This window comes from Zea mays, chromosome 2 (genome assembly GCF_902167145.1).
Source record: "Zea mays cultivar B73 chromosome 2, Zm-B73-REFERENCE-NAM-5.0, whole genome shotgun sequence".
Lineage (NCBI taxonomy): Eukaryota > Viridiplantae > Streptophyta > Magnoliopsida > Poales > Poaceae > Zea > Zea mays.
Genome location: NC_050097.1, coordinates 235442745 through 235461902, shown reverse-complemented (window position 1 = coordinate 235461902; position 19158 = coordinate 235442745). Strand labels below are relative to the sequence as shown.

The 19158-nt window shown below is 43.8% G+C and overlaps 1 protein-coding gene and 1 non-coding gene across 2 annotated transcripts; one reads left to right on the top strand and one right to left on the bottom strand.

Annotated features, from left to right (window-relative positions):
- Positions 1 to 3061: 3061 nt before the first annotated feature.
- TRNAA-AGC (transfer RNA alanine (anticodon AGC)) lies at positions 3062 to 3134 on the bottom strand. Its single transcript has one exon. It is a non-coding gene; the product is annotated as a tRNA-Ala (tRNA).
- Positions 3135 to 6146: 3012 nt separating this feature from the next.
- On the top strand, positions 6147 to 7692 carry LOC103648159 (agmatine coumaroyltransferase-2). The gene has a single exon (NM_001352145.1). The coding sequence runs from the start codon at positions 6161 to 6163 to the stop codon at positions 7562 to 7564; it is 1404 nt and encodes a 467-aa protein (NP_001339074.1). The 5' UTR covers positions 6147 to 6160; the 3' UTR covers positions 7565 to 7692.
- Positions 7693 to 19158: the final 11466 nt, after the last annotated feature.

The following is a 19158-nucleotide window of genomic DNA, read 5'->3' as shown; positions in this document are numbered from 1 at the left end:
ATAAATAAGTCCTCATTCCACATAAATGAACTACTAGTGATAAAATGGTAAAAAAATATGTATAGCAGATACTACTGGGCTTGCTCCATGATCACAGTAGACATGAAACCCATCACTGGCAGCAATTTCATTACGCAAACCTTTTATACCCTAAAATAGACAGCACCATGAGGAATATATACTTTCGTTGATCTTCCTGGTATCTTGTCTAGAATTTGTCGTGCTCTCTATATAGCGTCTGAGCTGTATGAAAACATAAATAGAAATCGGCATTCTAGGCCCAAAAACAATTTGTGTAGTTAACCACCTACGTAACACCTAAATGATCCGTTTAGTAAATATGAAAGCTATTTAAAATTAAACGCGTAGCAAGGCACTACATTTGACAGAGTTCAAGAAATCAAGAGAAGGCTCGAGTGCACGTGAGCTAACCGAAGCCCAAAACAAAAAGAATATTAATGGAGATGTGGGGTATCGATCCCCATACTGTTGCTTTTGTTGTTGTTGAATCATATCAATGTCATCCTTCTTGGACCTTTATCGATAACTGCAACATCATGTGCACCTAGCTCAAAACAGAAATTGCACTATACCAGCAACGAGGGCAAGCTCCATCCATATGAATTGTGAGTCCGTTACAGCTAGTCAGATAAATAAGTCCTCATTCCACATAAATGAACTACTAGTGATAAAATGGTAAAAAAAATATGTATAGCAGATACTACTGGCTTGCTCCATGATCACAGTAGACATGAAACCCATCACTGGCAGCAATTTCATTACGCAAATCTTTTATACCCTGAAATAGACAGCACCATGAGGAATATATACTTTCGTTGATCTTCCTGGTATCTTGTCTAGAATTTGTCGTGCTCTCTATATAGCGTCTGAGCTGTATGAAAACATAAATAGAAATCGGCATTCTAGGCCCAAAAACAATTTGTGTAGTTAACCACCTACGTAACACCTAAATGATCCGTTTAGTAAATATGAAAGCTATTTAAAATTAAACGCGTAGCAAGGCACTACATTTGACAGAGTTCAAGAAATCAAGAGAAGGCTCGAGTGCACGTGAGCTAACCGAAGCCCAAAACAAAAAGAATATTAATGGAGATGTGGGGTATCGATCCCCATACTGTTGCTTTTGTTGTTGTTGAATCATATCAATGTCATCCTTCTCGGACCTTTATCGATAACTGCAACATCATGTGCACCTAGCTCAAAACAGAAATTGCACTATACCAGCAACGAGGGCAAGCTCCATCCATATGAATAGTGAGTCCATTACAGCTAGTCAGATAAATAAGTCCTCATTCCACATAAATGAACTACTAGTGATAAAATGGTAAAAAAAATATGTATAGCAGATACTACTGGGCTTGCTCCATGATCACAGTAGACATGAAACCCATCACTGGCAGCAATTTCATTACGCAAACCTTTTATACCCTGAAATAGACAGCACCATGAGGAATATATACTTTCGTTGATCTTCCTGGTATCTTGTCTAGAATTTGTCGTGCTCTCTATATAGCGTCTGAGCTGTATGAAAACATGAATAGAAATCGGCATTCTAGGCCCAAAAACAATTTGTGTAGTTAACCACCTACGTAACACCTAAATGATCCGTTTAGTAAATATGAAAGCTATTTAAAATTAAACGCGTAGCAAGGCACTACATTTGATAGAGTTCAAGAAATCAAGAGAAGGCTCGAGTGCACGTGAGCTAACCGAAGCCCAAAACAAAAAGAATATTAATGGAGATGTGGGGTATCGATCCCCATACTGTTGCTTTTGTTGTTGTTGAATCATATCAATGTCATCCTTCTCGGACCTTATCGATAACTGCAACATCATGTGCACCTAGCTCAAAACAGAAATTGCACTATACCAGCAACGAGGGCAAGCTCCATCCATATGAATAGTGAGTCTGTTACAGCTAGTCAGATAAATAAGTCCTCATTCCACATAAATGAACTACTAGTGATAAAATGGTAAAAAAAATATGTATAGCAGATACTACTGGGCTTGCTCCATGATCACAGTAGACATGAAACTCATCACTGGCAGCAATTTCATTACGCAAACCTTTTATACCCTGAAATAGACAGCACCATGAGGAATATATACTTTCGTTGATCTTCCTGGTATCTTGTCTAGAATTTGTCGTGCTCTCTATATAGCGTCTGAGCTGTATGAAAACATAAATAGAAATCGGCATTCTAGGCCCAAAAACAATTTGTGTAGTTAACCACCTACGTAACACCTAAATGATCCGTTTAGTAAATATGAAAGCTATTTAAAATTAAACGCGTAGCAAGGCACTACATTTGACAGAGTTCAAGAAATCAAGAGAAGGCTCGAGTGCACGTGAGCTAACCGAAGCCCAAAACAAAAAGAATATTAATGGAGATGTGGGGTATCGATCCCCATACTGTTGCTTTTGTTGTTGTTGAATCATATCAATGTCATCCTTCTCGGACCTTATCGATAACTGCAACATCATGTGCACCTAGCTCAAAACAGAAATTGCACTATACCAGCAACGAGGGCAAGCTCCATCCATATGAATAGTGAGTCCGTTACAGCTAGTCAGATAAATAAGTCCTCATTCCACATAAATGAACTACTAGTGATAAAATGGTAAAAAAAAATGTATAGCAGATACTACTGGGCTTGCTCCATGATCACAGTAGACATGAAACCCATCACAGACAGCAATTTCATTACGCAAACCTTTTATACCCTGAAATAGACAGCACCATGAGGAATATATACTTTCGTTGATCTTCCTGGTATCTTGTCTAGAATTTGTCGTGCTCTCTATATAGCGTCTGAGCTGTATGAAAACATAAATAGAAATCGGCATTCTAGGCCCAAAAACAATTTGTGTAGTTAACCACCGACGTAACACCTAAATGATCCGTTTAGTAAATATGAAAGCTATTTAAAATTAAACGCGTAGCAAGGCACTACATTTGACAGAGTTCAAGAAATCAAGAGAAGGCTCGAGTGCAGGTGAGCTAACCGAAGCCCAAACAAAAAGAAAATTATTATTTAATGGAGATGTGGGGTATCGATCCCCATACCTCTCGCATGCTAAGCGAGCGTTCTACCATCTGAACTACATCCCCGGCTACGCTATTGAACGGACCGGGCGCATCCTTAATTGTGATATGAGTATCCGGATTGTTTTAAAAGGCCAGGATTGACGGAGGCGGTGGAAACTGCATTTGATTTGACGGTTTGGTACACGGCGAGATGTGAGCGGAAACTAGTTAGAATGGTGGAAAGCGCCGGCCGGAGACAGGTATGCCATTGCCGGGCTGTGACTGGCGCTCGTCGATAACCCTGCGAGTTTGTACCCGTAGGGGAAACGGGCCTGTCAGATTTCTAGTGCTGATCCATATAGATTAGAGTGAATTGGGTGGGTTTAAAATTCCAAACAAATCAAAGTCTTTCTTAATTTGAACAAGAAATATGTTTACATGTTTTTTAAAAAAACGCAACTTAATAAAATCCTAAAATATGGTTTCATGTTCGAAACTGTTGATGATATATTTTGGTATATTTTGATGACGAGGAAACTGCCGATGATAGAGACGTGTCGCTCACTGCAAGGTGCATGCATGCATGCATGCATGCATAGCATTGTTATTTTTTCATCCTCTACTCTGAAAAAAATCTCTGCGCTTACGCTCACAAATCGATGCGACGTACTTACCACACTATATTTATTGTGAGCATATCAAAGTACACATGGATATTGGATGTACGTAGTACATATACATTATAATAGTTATGTGTTTGGTTTGAGGTTAAAGTAAGATAAGGTGTAGATAATAATGTTCCGATTTTTTAAGATCACGATGTCACTAAAGATTGTTCTGGTGTTCATCTCGTCCCACGTGACTCTTATGATCTTATCCAAACACTATAGAAAATATGACCGTCCCTTTCATTCTTTCTTGTACGTCTAACCAAACACACCCGTATCGGTTGGTAATAGAATTGGGTGTAATAGATCCGTTTAGTATCTGTTGGTGTTAAAAATTGACACTAGAGAGTTCACTATAGCATGGATTGAAAATACGATACTATACCTGATGGTTCGTATCGGGCCCTAGAGTCACTTTTTTTTGTAGGAGTGAAAACATCCCTTGTGTAAAACCATACAGTTTTAAAAGTTGAGCGGAGTGAATAATTAACCGGTCGGCACCACGCCAGGCCTTCAGCCTCCACGCTACTTGAATAGTTGAATTTTGATATATTTTGATGACGAGGAAAATGCCGATAGAGACGTCACCCACTGCAAGGTGCATGCACACGAATGGCTTGTTATTTCATGCTCTACTTTGGGAAAAAAAATCTGTGCGCTTCCGCTCACAAATCGATGCGACGTACATATCACACTATATATATTTATATTGTGAGCATATCAAGTGCAGATATTGGTTGTACATAGTAGTACGTATACATAAATAAATCGTGAGCGTCCATGTGATGTCAGATCTAACGTCTTTTTTATTCTCTCTTTTTACGTGCGTATTAGACTATAGCTTAGGATAACGCTACGATTTTAGGGAGAGAAATAGTCGACGCGACGATGACAATGAAACAAGTGAGGGAAAGGGTGAGGTGGCACTGTGGTAGGGACGTGAGTAACAGATGGTGAGGCTGAGGTGACAGGGTCACATGAGAGAGGAGAGATGATCCGAATAATATTATCCATTTGATTCCAGTAAAAGAGAGAGTATCCAGCGATCTGAACTGTTGGTTTTGATAGTGTGTTATGGTCCCGTTTGGTTTGAGAGAATAAAGGTTAGTCCCTCTAATTTAGTCTCATTTAGTTTCTAAATTGTCAAACTATGGGACTAAACTGTTTTAGTTTCTAGTCCCTCAAGGGCTGACTAAAAGAGACTAAATCATATTAATTACATTTTTGTCCCTTCTTTATTTCAGCAGCACTAATAACGAGAGAATACTAAAGGGTATTTTGGTCCTCTGATAATTTATTTAATGTTTTTTTTGAATATTTTTAGTCCGTAAAACTAAACATGGTAGGGACTAAAGTTTAGGCTCCTAACTAAACTTTAGTTCCGAGACTAAAGAAACCAAACAAGCCCTAAGTGTGTGGGTGCAATTTGTTTGATGAATTTTGTGGAAGTTATAGGTGTCATTTAGTTGAGTGACTTTTGCAAATTATAAACTCATGGATTAAGTGCAGATGGCACGATGTATTACATTTTGGATCCAATATATAATCGTGCATTTGATATATATACTATTAGGTATTTGGATGGCTTCAGTTCCAACTTCAGTATGGACTTATAGTTTATAATATCAATTTAATTAGTTTAAAAATATTTTTCATATAAATAATAAATAAAATAACTTAAATAATAAATAAAATAACTTAAATAAATATCTTCTAAACATTTATTGGAGCTGGAGGAGATGTCTCAAACAGGACCTACCACCTATATGTGTCAAAGGCTTATGTGCACTTGAAATGCTTCCTTCATTTATTGGCCTCGATCGTATGTGGATTATAAGTTTTAATGAATGGAGTAGTAGGTATTAAGGGCATGTACAGTGGAGAGACACCAAAACGGTTCTCCAAGCACAAGAGACAACTAAGAGATTTTATTGTACAATGGAGTGTCTCTAAACGTAGTCTATTAATAAATACAGAATTAAATGTATTTGTATAGCATCAGATAGATAGAACAGACGACAAATTCGTACAGTGGAAAGTGAGGCGTCTGTTGTTACTTGGTTTACGAGCCAGATGCGTCTCTTCACGGAGAGACGGCTCTAAGATTTTTTTGCAAATAACCCCCTAAAACACCTTAAGAGCCCCCACATTAAACACCACTGTACATGACCTTAGAGAAAACCTCTATTATTGATGATCCACGTGGTGTGCAAATTATTGTAATTACTCAAATCAGAGTAGCATGCTTGCTAATTAGTGACTGTTGCAGCCCACGGGACCAGCGTGGGCATCATTTAATTAATGTATATATTAGTACAGATCACAGAAAACCTCCATTATTTATGATCCGCATCAACAGCTTGCGATATCACGCTGTACGCTACTAGCCTACTACGCTATATATGTCGTCGAAGCCACGCACATCAATGACCAATCGTTCCTATGAAGATCACCGTGCAGTCGTCGAAGCTGGTCACGGGCAGCTCCAGCGGCGGTCGTCCTTCTTCCGCCGATGCCGCCGAGGCGGTCCCGCTCACGGTGTTCGACAAGCTCCACTACGATCTGTACGTGCATGCCTTATACTTCTTCCACCCGCCAGCGCCGCCCAGCTCCGTCCTCGAGGCCGGGCTCGCCGCCGCGCTGGCCGAGTACCCGGAGTGGGCCGGGCGGCTCGGCGTGGACGCGCGCGGCAACCGCGCCATCCTGCTCAACGGCGCGGGCGCGCGGCTCGTCGAAGCCACGGCCGCCGCCGCCGACGTCTGCTCGCTCGACAGCGTCGTGCCGCCGGAGCCAGCGACTCCCGCGACCATGAGCCTGCACCCCAGCGCCGAGGACGCCGTCGACGGCGAGGTCCTGCTGCTCCAGGTCACGCGGTTCGCCTGCGGCTCCTTCGTCGTGGGCACGGCGGTGCAGCATGTCGTCGGCGACGGCGCCGCCTTCCACTGCTTCGTGAGCGCCTGGGGCCAGGCCTCGCGCGGCGCCGCCGTGGACCCCGCGCCCGTGCACGACCGCGTGTCCTTCTTCGTGCCCCGGCACCCGCCCTTGGTCGAGTTCGAGCACCGCGGCGCGGAGTACAAGCGGCCGCCTCGCCCTCGCGAGGGCGAGGAGAAGGCCGGGGGCAGCGAGTCAGGGGCCAAGGCCAAGGCCAACGCCGACGTCGGCGAAAAGCAGCTGGTGACGCGTAGGGTGAACTTTAGCCGAGAGTTCGTCGCCGAGCTCAAGACGAGGGCGTCAGCGGGGGCGCCCTTGCCGCGGCGGTACAGCACGCTGCAGTGCGTGGCGGCGCACCTGTGGCGGTGCGTGACGAGGGCGCGGAGGCTCGACGCGCGCGCCCGCACCACCCTCCGCATCGCCGTGAACGGGCGGTCGCGGATGAGGAACCCGCGGGTGCCCGAGGCGTACGCCGGCAACGTCGTGCTCTGGGCGCGGGCGACCGCGGCCGCAGGCGGCCTGGTACGGAGCCCGCTCCCGGAGGCCGTGCGGCTCGTGTCCGAGGCGGTGGCGGCCGTGGACGACGCCTACTTCAGGTCCGTCATCGACTTCGCCAGCTCCGGGGCCCTGGAGGAGGAAGGCCTGGTGCCGGCGGCCGACCCGTTGGAGACGGTGTTCAGCCCGGACGTCGAGGTGTACAGCCTGCTGGGGGCCTCGTTCCAGGACTTCGACTTCGGCGGTGGCCCGCCCTTCTTCTTCATGCCGAGCTACTCGCCCGTGGAGGGCGCCGTATTCGTCGTGTCGTCTTTCTCCGGCGACGGCAGTATCGACGCCTACGTCCCTCTCTTCAGCCACGCGATGGACATCTTCGACAAATGCTGCCACTCCCTGCCTGCTGCGGACGCACGACTTTAGGCGCGTTGACTTTGCTTCGTCCGAGATGATACATTTCGTGAAATAATCATTTGCAAAAAAAAGAAGTAAGATGGATTCGGTTATCATGTCAGGAGATGAATATTAAGGTAGATAATTAAGATATTTCCATAATATAGTTTACAAGGTAAAACGTTTGCACAATTTTTAGGCCTTGTTCGTTTGTCCAATAATGGACTAGAAATCATTCTAACTGATCAAAACTTATATAAATTAGAAAAATAAACCGGCTAGAAATTGTTCTATGGCTCCATTCCGGAAAAACGAACGGTCCCTTAAGCTTTCGGGCCGGCAGTATTCGGATCCTTCTTGGGAACTACAGTCATAACAGTTTGCTAGCCAAGATGACAGAGTTTCATAACCAGTCAAGACAGTAGTTCGATGAACATATCCTTGCTTGCCAAAGATTAAATAATGTCAATATTTGAAGTAGTTAATTACGAAATACGAGGGTTGTGGTACACCAAGATTCCTACCACACGTGAGTTTTCAAGCAATGCTTTCTCTTGTTAGTAATCTTCCTTGCCCAAGATGAAAAGGACAATGGTAACAGAAGATCGTGTAGAGAATGATTGGTCTATTGCTCGATGACAAGTTGACAACTAGTCTGAGATCTGTATCCATTTTCCTATTAGACCTTGTTTAGTTATTTTAATATTGACATCTGTTAGGATTTATGAGCTAGGCCCAATTGAGAAATTCAAATAAATACCAGAAAAATCACAAAAGCCCATATAAGTGGATGACTAGGGAATAGGTGGAACCAATAGCACCATATTGCTAGTTCTAGTGCAGTAGAGCTAGCTTAAATATGGAAGCCACACTCACTCACCAAGTCATGGATGAGAGGAGAGAGTGTGGAGAGCCACACGTGCTTGCTCGTCGGGGCGGGGCGACGGGCGCGGGTGCACGATATGCGCGTGAATGGTCCGTCGAAATCCGGCCCCTGGAAAAGTCATATGCCTCGGAGAGCAAGGGTGGTACACCAGGAACTCGGATTGCGATGCTCCGGAGAAAGTCATATCGGTTTAGTTTCGATCATATATGATATTTAAAAGAAAGAAGGATCTGCCAATGGTACATTGGTGCATTGGGGATTTCCAGGAAGCAGGTCGAATCGGAGCGGAGCTGAGGCCCCGGATGCTGATTAGCGAAAACAAGAACTAGCCCCGCAGGGCAGGACCATATTTTGTAGTAGTAGCTTTTCTCACTGGTAAAGCTGGATAGGTTAGAGGATGTGAGCTAGCAGCAGCAAGTTAAGTAAGGGATAAGATTGGTCCCTCTGTGTCCGGAAAGATACCTTTCTGATCGCGACTTCGGTTACGCACAAGAAGATGGGAGCTATTGGCAAAGGTAACCACCATCACTAGGCAACCAACATATGCTTTTCCAAAGCCAGAACTAGGATAGCGAGCTGGAAAGGAGAAGTGAACTGGTTGAGAGGAAGAATCAAGTAGAACCGATAGAAGCTCTTGTTGCCTTATTTGAATATGGACCAATCGACAACCTTTTCTTTGAAAAAAAAGAGGAATCATGTTTCCGACCTTGCCACCGGACTGTTTGATGGAGCGGGGAGCCTGTAACAACTAGAACAGACAAGAAGGCTTGCCAAGAATAGACGAAGGCCCTTAGCCGAGGAGCAAGAAAACGGATGTGCGAACAGAGAACCTCTTAAGGTCTCTTACAGAGAAGATTCTTGCCTGGGTCTTCGGTTCCGATGTTAGTCCAGTGGCAGTTGCCTGTCATATAGTGGGTTCTTCCAGCGAGAGAATTGAAAAGCAAAGTGAAGTTTATCCAGAAGTTGACCCAAGTTTTGTCTGCTCGTGAGAAGACGGAAGAGGAACTTTCTGAACTGCTCGGGCAGGGTCACCAGTTGGCAAATAGCATTCGCGCCTCCCATCCGCACGTGAGAACTTGGAAAGCTCAACTGGGCTCGAAGCACACTTTCGCAGACTGATCTGCTTAGACTTCGGGCGTTGGGGCTTAAAGGGAAACCACGCAAAGCTCCGGTGATCCACTCTATTCTATGGCAACCTCCACCTCCTGGATGGATTCAAGTTAATACAGATGGATGCTCGAGAGGTCAGCCAGGACCGGAGGAATCTTTCGAAACTGCAGAGTGTACATGGATGCTTTGCGCTTTCGTTGGGCAGCGGATTCGCATATCAGGCAGAGTGGGTTGGGGACGGCTATCGCTATAGCACACTCCAAGGGCTGGAAATACCTCTGGATCGAGTCAGATTCAACATATGTTGTTTTTTTATTAATATTAATAAGTCAATGGCATCTAGGTAAATTGCTTACTCTTGCTGTGACTAATAGTTGGCCTATTCGCCAACTCGATGTAAATAACGCGTTCTTGCAGGGTTCTTTAACTGATGAAGTATTCATGGAACAACCACCTGGGTTTTCAGACTTTTTGACTCCTGATTATGTTTGCAAGTTGCATAAGCCTATTTATGGCCTTCGGCACTCGTGCTTGGTATAACGAGCTTCGTACCTTTTTAGTATATGAAGGATTCCTCACATTCCTCATTGTTTATACTTAACTCCCCATTTTAGGTTAGGTTATTTATATACTAGTTTATGTTGATGATATAATCATCACTGGATCCGCAGCAGCTGAAGTGAATGCTTTTATCTCTACTCTTGCCAAACGATTCTCTATAAAGCCAGCTTTCTTATTTCCTTGGAGTTGAAGCTCACTACACTGCTAATGGCTTGTTCTTATCTCAAAGGAAGTATATCAGTGACCTCTTGCATCGACTTAACATGGCTGATGCCAAGGCTGTCTCAACGCCTATTGCTACTACTGAAGTGCTTAAATTATCAGATGGCTCGCCACCGGCTGATCCAAAATTATACCGTCAAGCTCTTGGGTCCTTACAATATCTCTCTTTGACTCGTCCTGACGTCTCCTTTGCCATCAACAAGCTCTCTCAGTTCATGCATTGCCCATCCACACTTCATTGGTGTGCTGTAAAACGCCTCCTCCGATATCTAGTTGGCACTCTTGACTAAGGTCTCTTGCTCCGTAAGAATTCTCCTCGCACTCTTCACGCATTTGCAGATGCCGATTGGGCCGGTGATCCTAATGATCGAACTTCCACTTCAGCTTATGTTGTTTTCCTTGGAGCCAATCCTATCTCTTGGAGTTATAAAAAGCAAAAGACAGTTGCTCGATCCTCCACCGAAGCCGAATATCGGGCCATTGCCTCCACTGCCGCTGAAGTCAATTGGATCATGAATCTTCTTCAAGAGCTGAAAGTTCCAATCTCACCCACTCCAGTCATCTATTGTGACAATGTAAGTGCCACTTATGTTTGCGCCAACCCCGTGTTCCATTCTCGTATGAAGCGCATTGCCATTGACTTCCATTTCGTTCGAGATCAAGTTGCTACTGGTAAATTGCGTATTTCTCATGTTCATACTTCTGACCAACTTGCCGATTCACTTACTAAGCCCGTGCCTCGCCGGCACTTTTAAACTCATCGGAACAAGTCCTCAATGGCCAGCCAATCTTGCGGGGGCATGATTCAATTCTAAGCTAAACCCATTCAACTGCTGTAAAAAGGTCTGAGCCCTGCGTTGATAGAAAGAGCGCTCTTTTCATGAAACTAGAAATCTCGTAAGAGAAGAAGTGAGAAATCGGATCGACAAAGCACCATTTCCTCCGCTCAAGGAAAATCAATGCCGAAGACTGACAACCAACATCGATAGGTATTACAGTGCCTCTGAGTTATCTCGTACTCGCGGTTTGACCTACCCAACCAGCAACTGAAGTGGAAGACTGACTGACTCAGGTGTTGGCTTTTAGCTCACCTGCCAGTCAATATTCTTATTAGACCCGTGTGACAATGGTGTTTCCAACACAAAAAGTATGGTATACTCAAGTAAAGTACTAGCTTCACCGGAAAAACAACTGTAACTCATGTGTGATCGCGGATTCCACGGTAACTGTTTGTTGTAGTTCCAGCTCTACATTAGGAGCATAGGGGCTCTATCTACATACAGAGTTTGACCCACGGTACGGCTGAAAAAGGTAAGCCGGTTAAGTGCTTTAACCATTTAGTCAAAGAGACTGAGCGAGTGAATTGGTTTTCTGTTTTGTCAGCGGATCTTACGAGCTTTCATAGAAAGCATACTATACTATATATTTTACCGCGTACAAGGACAAGTGGTGGCACGACACGGAAAGTAGCATCCCCATAAGGATGAATTGTTGGTTCAAATCGGATAATCAATCAATAGGGAAAAAGGAAGGGATTACTGTAAGATGGAATGCTCGCGTCGGAATTCATTCTTCTCGTTACGGTAGCCTAAGAGCATTCAAGAGCTCAGTTAGAGCCTCTCAATTGATAGAGGCATGTTCATATGAAGCGCTACGCATATCTTATTTTACCAAAATAGGGTGGGGCTGGTAATTGAAGATCTGGGATCTATCAGTCAAAGTGGACTACTAAAAAAAACTTCTGTTGCAAGGTAATTTTTTTTAAGTCTATTTAGCTTCTTCGTAGAAAGAAGGGATTTGCTGCTTTCTTAGTAACAATATTCTTATGCTATCTGGCTATCGAGAAGAAGAATGGTTAAAAAAAAGGGAAGATAAACAAACAATTTCTCTCCCTTCCCCTAATCTAATGGAAAACTTTCCCGAATCTAAAGGAACTAGCCGTAAGATAAGATAAAGAGGTGGTCGAATACGGCCACTCATCCGCTTCCTAGCCGTAACAGATGGAATTGGAATCTCACTTAATGAAAGATGCACTATGCTTCATTCAATTGGACAGCTTTGCCCGTCTCTGGACTGTACTCTTTCAGATTCGGCAATGGATCTTTTTTTTACCCTTCTGGGGACTAGTCTAATTCTTAATTAGCAATCTAATCTTGAATAATATCAAGCAGTGTTCCACAATAGCCTGTGCCGTGACCCATCCTCCTGTGACACTGACAGTAGCAGGAATTGTTTTCAGCACCTGGAAAAGGTTTTTAATCGGAGTCAGGCAACTCAAGAGCTCCAAAGGACATAAGAACTTCAAACAACTTTTCAGTGTGAACGAGATAGAAATTGTACTTCTTTTGCTCTTTATGTTCTTTGCCCTTATTCTTCATCTACTGTGGTTGTGGTACAAACTTTTTTGAAACGTCTGTCACGACTTAGTTTGAGCGGAATGAGATAGCTTTCACCTCTTTCTCCAATATCCATAAATTCTGAAGCTCGTTCTATTAACTGCGCAAATGTCGTTATCCCGACAGGAGCAAGAGGAATTCGAAATTCATAATGCAATCAAATAGAGACTTGTTTTTTGGGAATAGGCTCCGAACATTGCATCGCCAAGAGTCTGAATCGAGCAATGAACTCCTGGGCTTTCTCTGTCGGTTCCTGGATGCATTTCCTCAAGTCGTCAGTAGTGACTGACTTCTTTCTTTGGAAGGTCGGAATCCGCCTGAATAAATCGCACATATGCTCCCAGGACTTCACGGAATTAGGAGGCACAGAGGTAGGTATACCAAGAGAAAGCTATGTGGGTAAGCGACGAGGGTTAAACCTAAATAACAAGTTTTAGTTTCCAGAAGTATCTCCACGCTGAGCGATGAACCTCGCCAAATGCTCTTTTGGTCCATCTTTTAGGTTCAATTTGGGCAATATGTATCCCGTGGCTCGTAGTCAATCTCTGGAGGATATGGAGGATCATAGGCTAGGTAACCTTTTCACTATTCATTTATAAAGGTACCTTCAAGTAACCAGGTCTCTTCATCCTTATTGGGCACTCCCACAAGAGACAATTCTTTTTAGCCTCTAAGAGACAACAAGAAGAGCCTAACCAGGACCTTGAGATAACAGCCCATAGGGTAGCCCCTACAGAGCAAAAATCTAAGGCCGGAATACCGGAGTTCTTTCTTTGCTTCCAAGAACATAGATTCCTTCTTCAACCCAGGTCATGACCGAGGGCGGGTATCTCACTCGCATATCTAGAGCCCAGCATCTCTCCTGAACGACACCTTCCGCAGACTCTACTGGTGGTATTTCCCGAGGCGAGGGGTGCATCCATATCGGTCAGGAAACGACAATGACTCTTCTTCTTCCGGGTCCGGGAAGCTATGGGCACCTCACAATTCTTAGACGACATTAGTGGAAGCGAACATTCGTAGCATTCATTGTCACCGATCATTGAAAAAAGAAGCCGTACGAGGTTTAGATTTGGCGGCTATAGACTCAAAGGGCACAGACAGGCTGCTGGTACAGTTTTTTTAGCTAACTAAAGTCCAACTTCCTTTGCCGAAAGAGGATGAAACGGATCAGCCGATTCAACTTAGCATTACCCGACTCGTAACTTCAAGCACAACCATCCATCTCAATCCAAAATCTCCGATCGTCTGTGATCCCTCCTCCGGTTTTGGATATATAGACAGTGCCTGCTCTCAAACCAACCAAGACAGCAGCAAGTTCCTATCGAGAACAAGACGACAGATCAATATGACCAATTTATCTAAGGTGAATACGTGAAAAAGTGTTGCTTAGCTCAGTGAAATGGAATAAGGAAGAGAAAGTGTAGTGTGATAAGGGAAGAATTTTTAGGTTTTCAAGCAGATAGATATACAAACAAGAAGAATTCACATCAGAACCCTTTCCTGCTTCCCTTTTTTACCCATCGGACTCACATTTTGATCTCCTACGCTTGCTTTCACAGTCCCCCTACGAGCAGCCCGGAATCAATGAAGGAGTTCATTCAGCACCGAGCCGAGCGAGCGTAGATTCAATATGTTGATTGTACCGAACGAAGGATTTGCCTTATCACGAAAGCCACATTCGTTTCGTTTGAGGAAGTCACACGTCCTGTTCCCTATAAATAAGGAGATTCATTCTTTTTTTCAGAAATCCCCTCTTCTTCCTCCTCAAGCCCCTATCACAAGACCAAGCGGATCTCATCCTGCAGAAGACTCAGAGCGGATCTATCTAATGGCATGGCTGGCTGTCGGATGTGATCTATTCTCGTGTCACATCGCTTTCTTTCTTCTCCCTCCATTTTCTTCACTACTACCGCTCCTACACATAAATCAAAGAAGCATTGTGGAATAGTGGCATTTCGTTAATGGCGAAAATTTTCTTAGTGAAAGGGTTGCCTGCGGCAAACTCAGAGCGGTCTCTGAAAGTGAATAGGAGCATAGCGGTATCATCCAAGCCAAACACGTCTCCTCAGTCAAGGGTCTTCTCGCGCAAAGAAGATAAAAAACATAACAACTGATTTCGCTTAATGCATGTCACCCACCCGCTCTCAATACAGCAAGTGACTCTCTCTCACAAGACAGAGAAAGATTACCGATTCACCCAATTTGATCAGAAGTGAGTTCATTGTTGTTGTATAGCGAAACCTTTCCTTGACAAAACCATTCTCAGCTAATAGAAGCCGAGCTATCTATCGGTTGAACGAAGCGAATGGAAAAGCCAAAGAAAACAGAAATCCATTGCGATTAGAAACCTGTGACTCTACAGCCAGGGCTCGATGGCGATGTAAGATAGAAAGAATGGGGAGTTAGGGCTTCGGTTTCCTCTGTGGCCAGTTCCAATTCCAAATCATTTGCCGACATGCGGACTCACTTCTCTTTTATGGGATGAAAGCCCTTGTCTATTTACGTGGGTGAATCAAGTACAACAAGTCAGGTCAGAGCTTGTGGTAGAAGATTGGGCTCTGCTACGCAGATCCACTCAACTAGGAAAGAAGTACGCATTGCTGACTGACTGTTTGAACGATCCTAGTTACTAGTAAGTAGCTAATCAAGTCAGAGTAGGGTGGCCGAGAAGCTTCTTGCCGGTGCCCCCCAAAGCAAAGCACAGACTCTACTCACCCACGCGTTTTCCACCTACGGAGGGAGAAATCATCGAAATATCCTCATCCCCTGAAAGGGAACCCGAAAACAGGACGAGAGTGGATAGGGTGACTAAGGAGGTAGTCAAAATTAGTAGTGAATTTTGGAAAGAGAAGATTACAAAAAGGCGAGAGCAGCATAATCGTTAGTTAGGGGTAAGAGGGGACGGGCCCGTATAGAAAGTAAATCCTTCTTTTTCCGATATGCCGCTCCGCAAGCAAGGAGTGCCACGCACGAGCGGAGCGAAAACTAAGCAAGGGGAATTCCGGCATTCCATGGAAAGCATGCGAAATCCTTTGATTGTTTATAGAATCAAAATCACTATATAGTCTTTCTTGTTCCACTTGCAAGGCAAGGAAAAATAAAATGTCAGTTTCGTTATTACAACCTTATTTTTTTATGTCAAAGACAAAAAGCTACGCGCAAATTCTCATTGGATCTCGGTTGTTCTTAACAGCGATGGCTATTCATTTAAGTCTTCGGGTAGCACCACCAGATCTTCAACAAGGTGGAAATTCTCGTATTTCGTATGTACATGTTCCTGCGGCTCGGATGAGTATAGTTATTTATATCGCGACAGCTATAAACAGTTCCTTGTTCCCATTAACAAAACATCCCCTTTTTCTTCGCTCTTCCGGAACCGGTACAGAAATTGGTGCTTTTTCTACTTTGTTTACGTTAGTGACTGGGGGGTTTCGGGGAAGGCCTATGTGGGGTACCTTTCGGGTGTGGGATGCTCGTTTAACTTCTGTATTCATCTTGTTCCTTATTTACCTGGGTGCACTGCGTTTTCAAAAGCTTCCTGTCGAACCGGCTCCTATTTCAATCCGTGCTGGACCGATCGATATACCAATAATAAAGTCTCCAGTCAACTGGTGGAATACATCGCATCAACCTGGGAGCATTAGCCGATCTGGTACATCAATACATGTTCCTATGCCCATTCCAATCTTGTCTAACTTTGCTAACTTCCCCTTCTCTACCCGTATCTTGTTCGTTCTGGAAACACGTCTTCCTATTCCATCTTTTCCCGAATCTCCCTTAACGGAAGAAATAGAAGCTCGAGAAGTAATACCACTAAAAACCTAGTTCGCTCTCAAATAAAAACCTAGTTCACTCGCTAAAGCATCCATGGCTGAATGGTGAAAGCGCCCACCAACCTAGAAAGGCTAAATGGGTAAAAAAGTAGGTTCGATTCCTGCCGGATGCACTGCCTCTTAAAGACAGAAACAGAGGAGGGAAAGAAGGTAGTATAGGGAACTTGCTTTTGGATTCTTATCGAAAGTGAATCCCTCTAACACTTCAGTTAGTGTTTTATGATAAAATCTTTGACACAACAAGTGTTAAAATCTTAGTCACTAGGCAAGAATGGAAAGAGCTTCTTTACCTGCTTGAGAGGGGAGTCAAACAGAGTCTGAGGAAGCATAGCTATAGCAACGTAGTGTTTGAGAAAAGTGTGCCTGGAGTAATAGGCCTGAGAGCTACCCGCGCAACTTTAAGAGTTAACTTCTAGAATAACCGGGAAATTTATTTTAGTATAACTCTAATTCTAATTGTGGGTGGTTCGTTACTTTTTAAGTGGTAAGCAAGTGATCCTCACAATTCGTTTTACCTGACTCTACTCTAATTGTAAGATAACTAGAAATAGGAGATGAGAAAGTCGAGTAGCAGCACTGATGGGAACATTTTTTGAAACTAGAATGGTTGATAATAGGAGACTCGCGTTGTAGGTAAGGCTTTTCAAAAGCCTCGACTTGGCTAACGCCCTTTGGTTTTTAGGATCAATTTGCCCGTGCTTGCTGGTGTCAGGGTTGCAGATAAGTTGTTTCGGTGCCATTTCCTTTGTTATGAATGAAATTTTGGAGCTCAGTTGATACCGAATTTGAAGATAAGCCCTTCCCTCTCGTGAACACCTTCGTTTAGTAGATCGGTACGGTTCCATTCAGAAGAAACTATTATACGTGGTCCCGTGGAGTACGAATAAGGCTTTAAAGTCTTCCTTCATATTGTTTGCTAGCTTCCTTCTCCTTGTTTCCTGCCTTTCATTCTTTATGAAATTCTAATTATTTATTTCTCTTTTGGTATGTTGGTTATCTAAAAGCATCTGTGACTTGTTTTAGTACTTTCGTCACAACTATGGCATTGGCATGGGCCTTTGCTAAACTAGACTATCAGACTCGATCATGGCAAACGAAGGAACTCAGACCCGATCTAGACAACTTGAGGAGCAAGTTAGAGCTATGAGAGAATCCATGGATAAGATCCAAGCTCTTCTAGCCGAACGGAATGCAACAACAGAGTGAGTTCAAGCTCAAAAACAATTACAACAACAACAGTTTGAGAAGCAAGTAGTTGAGTCTATTTTTTAAATACAGAGAGAGGTTAGTGGCTTCAACCTCTCACAAAGAGGGATAGAGGCAACACCTTTTGACGCCCTCCAATTTAGACTCACACTGCAGGGGCAATAGAACAATTTAGAATATGCGGTAGTGTTAGTAGTTTTTTACATCTATTAGGCATTTTTGCAAATACATGGATTTTGTGTGTGTAACCAAGACAATACACCTCAACGTCATCTTATCGAACACATAAAGGGGACTGGCCTCTTTCACTAAGACAACAATTATGGCCGTGTAGATGCAGTATTCGATGTTTCACAAAACAAAGACAGAGGAGGTTGTAAGAGAGACCTTGTCAGTGCGAAGGAGAGGAAAGGCATGTCGAGAAGAAGACACCTGTCCGGAGAGGTGCAAAGGAGAGCCGCGAGAGGAAATGCAATTCTCGGGTGAGGGAATGGGAGGCTAGCAACCTCGTTTGAAGCGGATTTAAAAGCAGGGAATTATCATTCGAGAAATACTCCCCCTCTTGCAGCGAGAGCCCACTCCTACCTAAGGAAGGGGCTTGTAGATCTATATTTGGATTAAGGGGCGGTATGGATGGAAGAGCGCTTCTATTCTATTGGTAGGCAGTCGCTGGCCGAGGAGGCTGCTCTCTCTATCTAGAATGAAAAGAGGAGAGAAGTAGCACGCACTGGAGTGGGAGTGGTTCCAGTGCCGAAATCGCCCTTTCTCTTATTCGTACTAAACTAAGGGGGAGGAGGGCTTATCTTAATATTCCATCTTGTTTGTTAGCTGACAACTCCATCCATCTTGCTTGTGCTCATTCTATCACTATCACTATGGGGCTGGGGCACCACATATATAAGCATTGGGAGATCGATCTAATTCTACCAAAGGCAAAAGAAATGGGAAGCAAAGTGTTGGTTATCTAGCTAGTATAGAGATGATGCAGTATCTTCTCTTCATTGGCGAGACAAGCAAAGAAGTAGATTCAAAAAAGCAAAGTCAAGCAAGCAGCAACATTGGTGACTTTATTGAGTCTTGTCCTAGTTGATCTGGAAATGCCCGAAGAAGCCTTTGACTCATCCAATGCTTAATTGGTTGTCCTAATTTCTTTCTTGAAAACATGTACGAAATGAAAGACTTATGTGAATAAGATCCAATTCTATGAGAACATTCACAATTGATCGATAGCTCACAAGCTACCTGCTTATAGGCGGGGCATCAGTTGTAACAAACAGGGGAGTCAGGTAAGAAGAATCAGCCTCGGAAAAGAAGAATTCAGCGCTCATATCCTCGTTTCCAACATGCATTCGTAGGCAAGTTTATAAGGTGGAGGAAGCAACTGTTTTGAATCCTGCAAACAGAACG

Excerpts from the sequence above, each read along its gene's own strand:
- LOC103648159 (NM_001352145.1), top strand. The coding sequence starts at position 6,161 with ATGAAGATCACCGTGCAGTCGTCGAAGCTGGTCACGGGCAGCTCCAGC.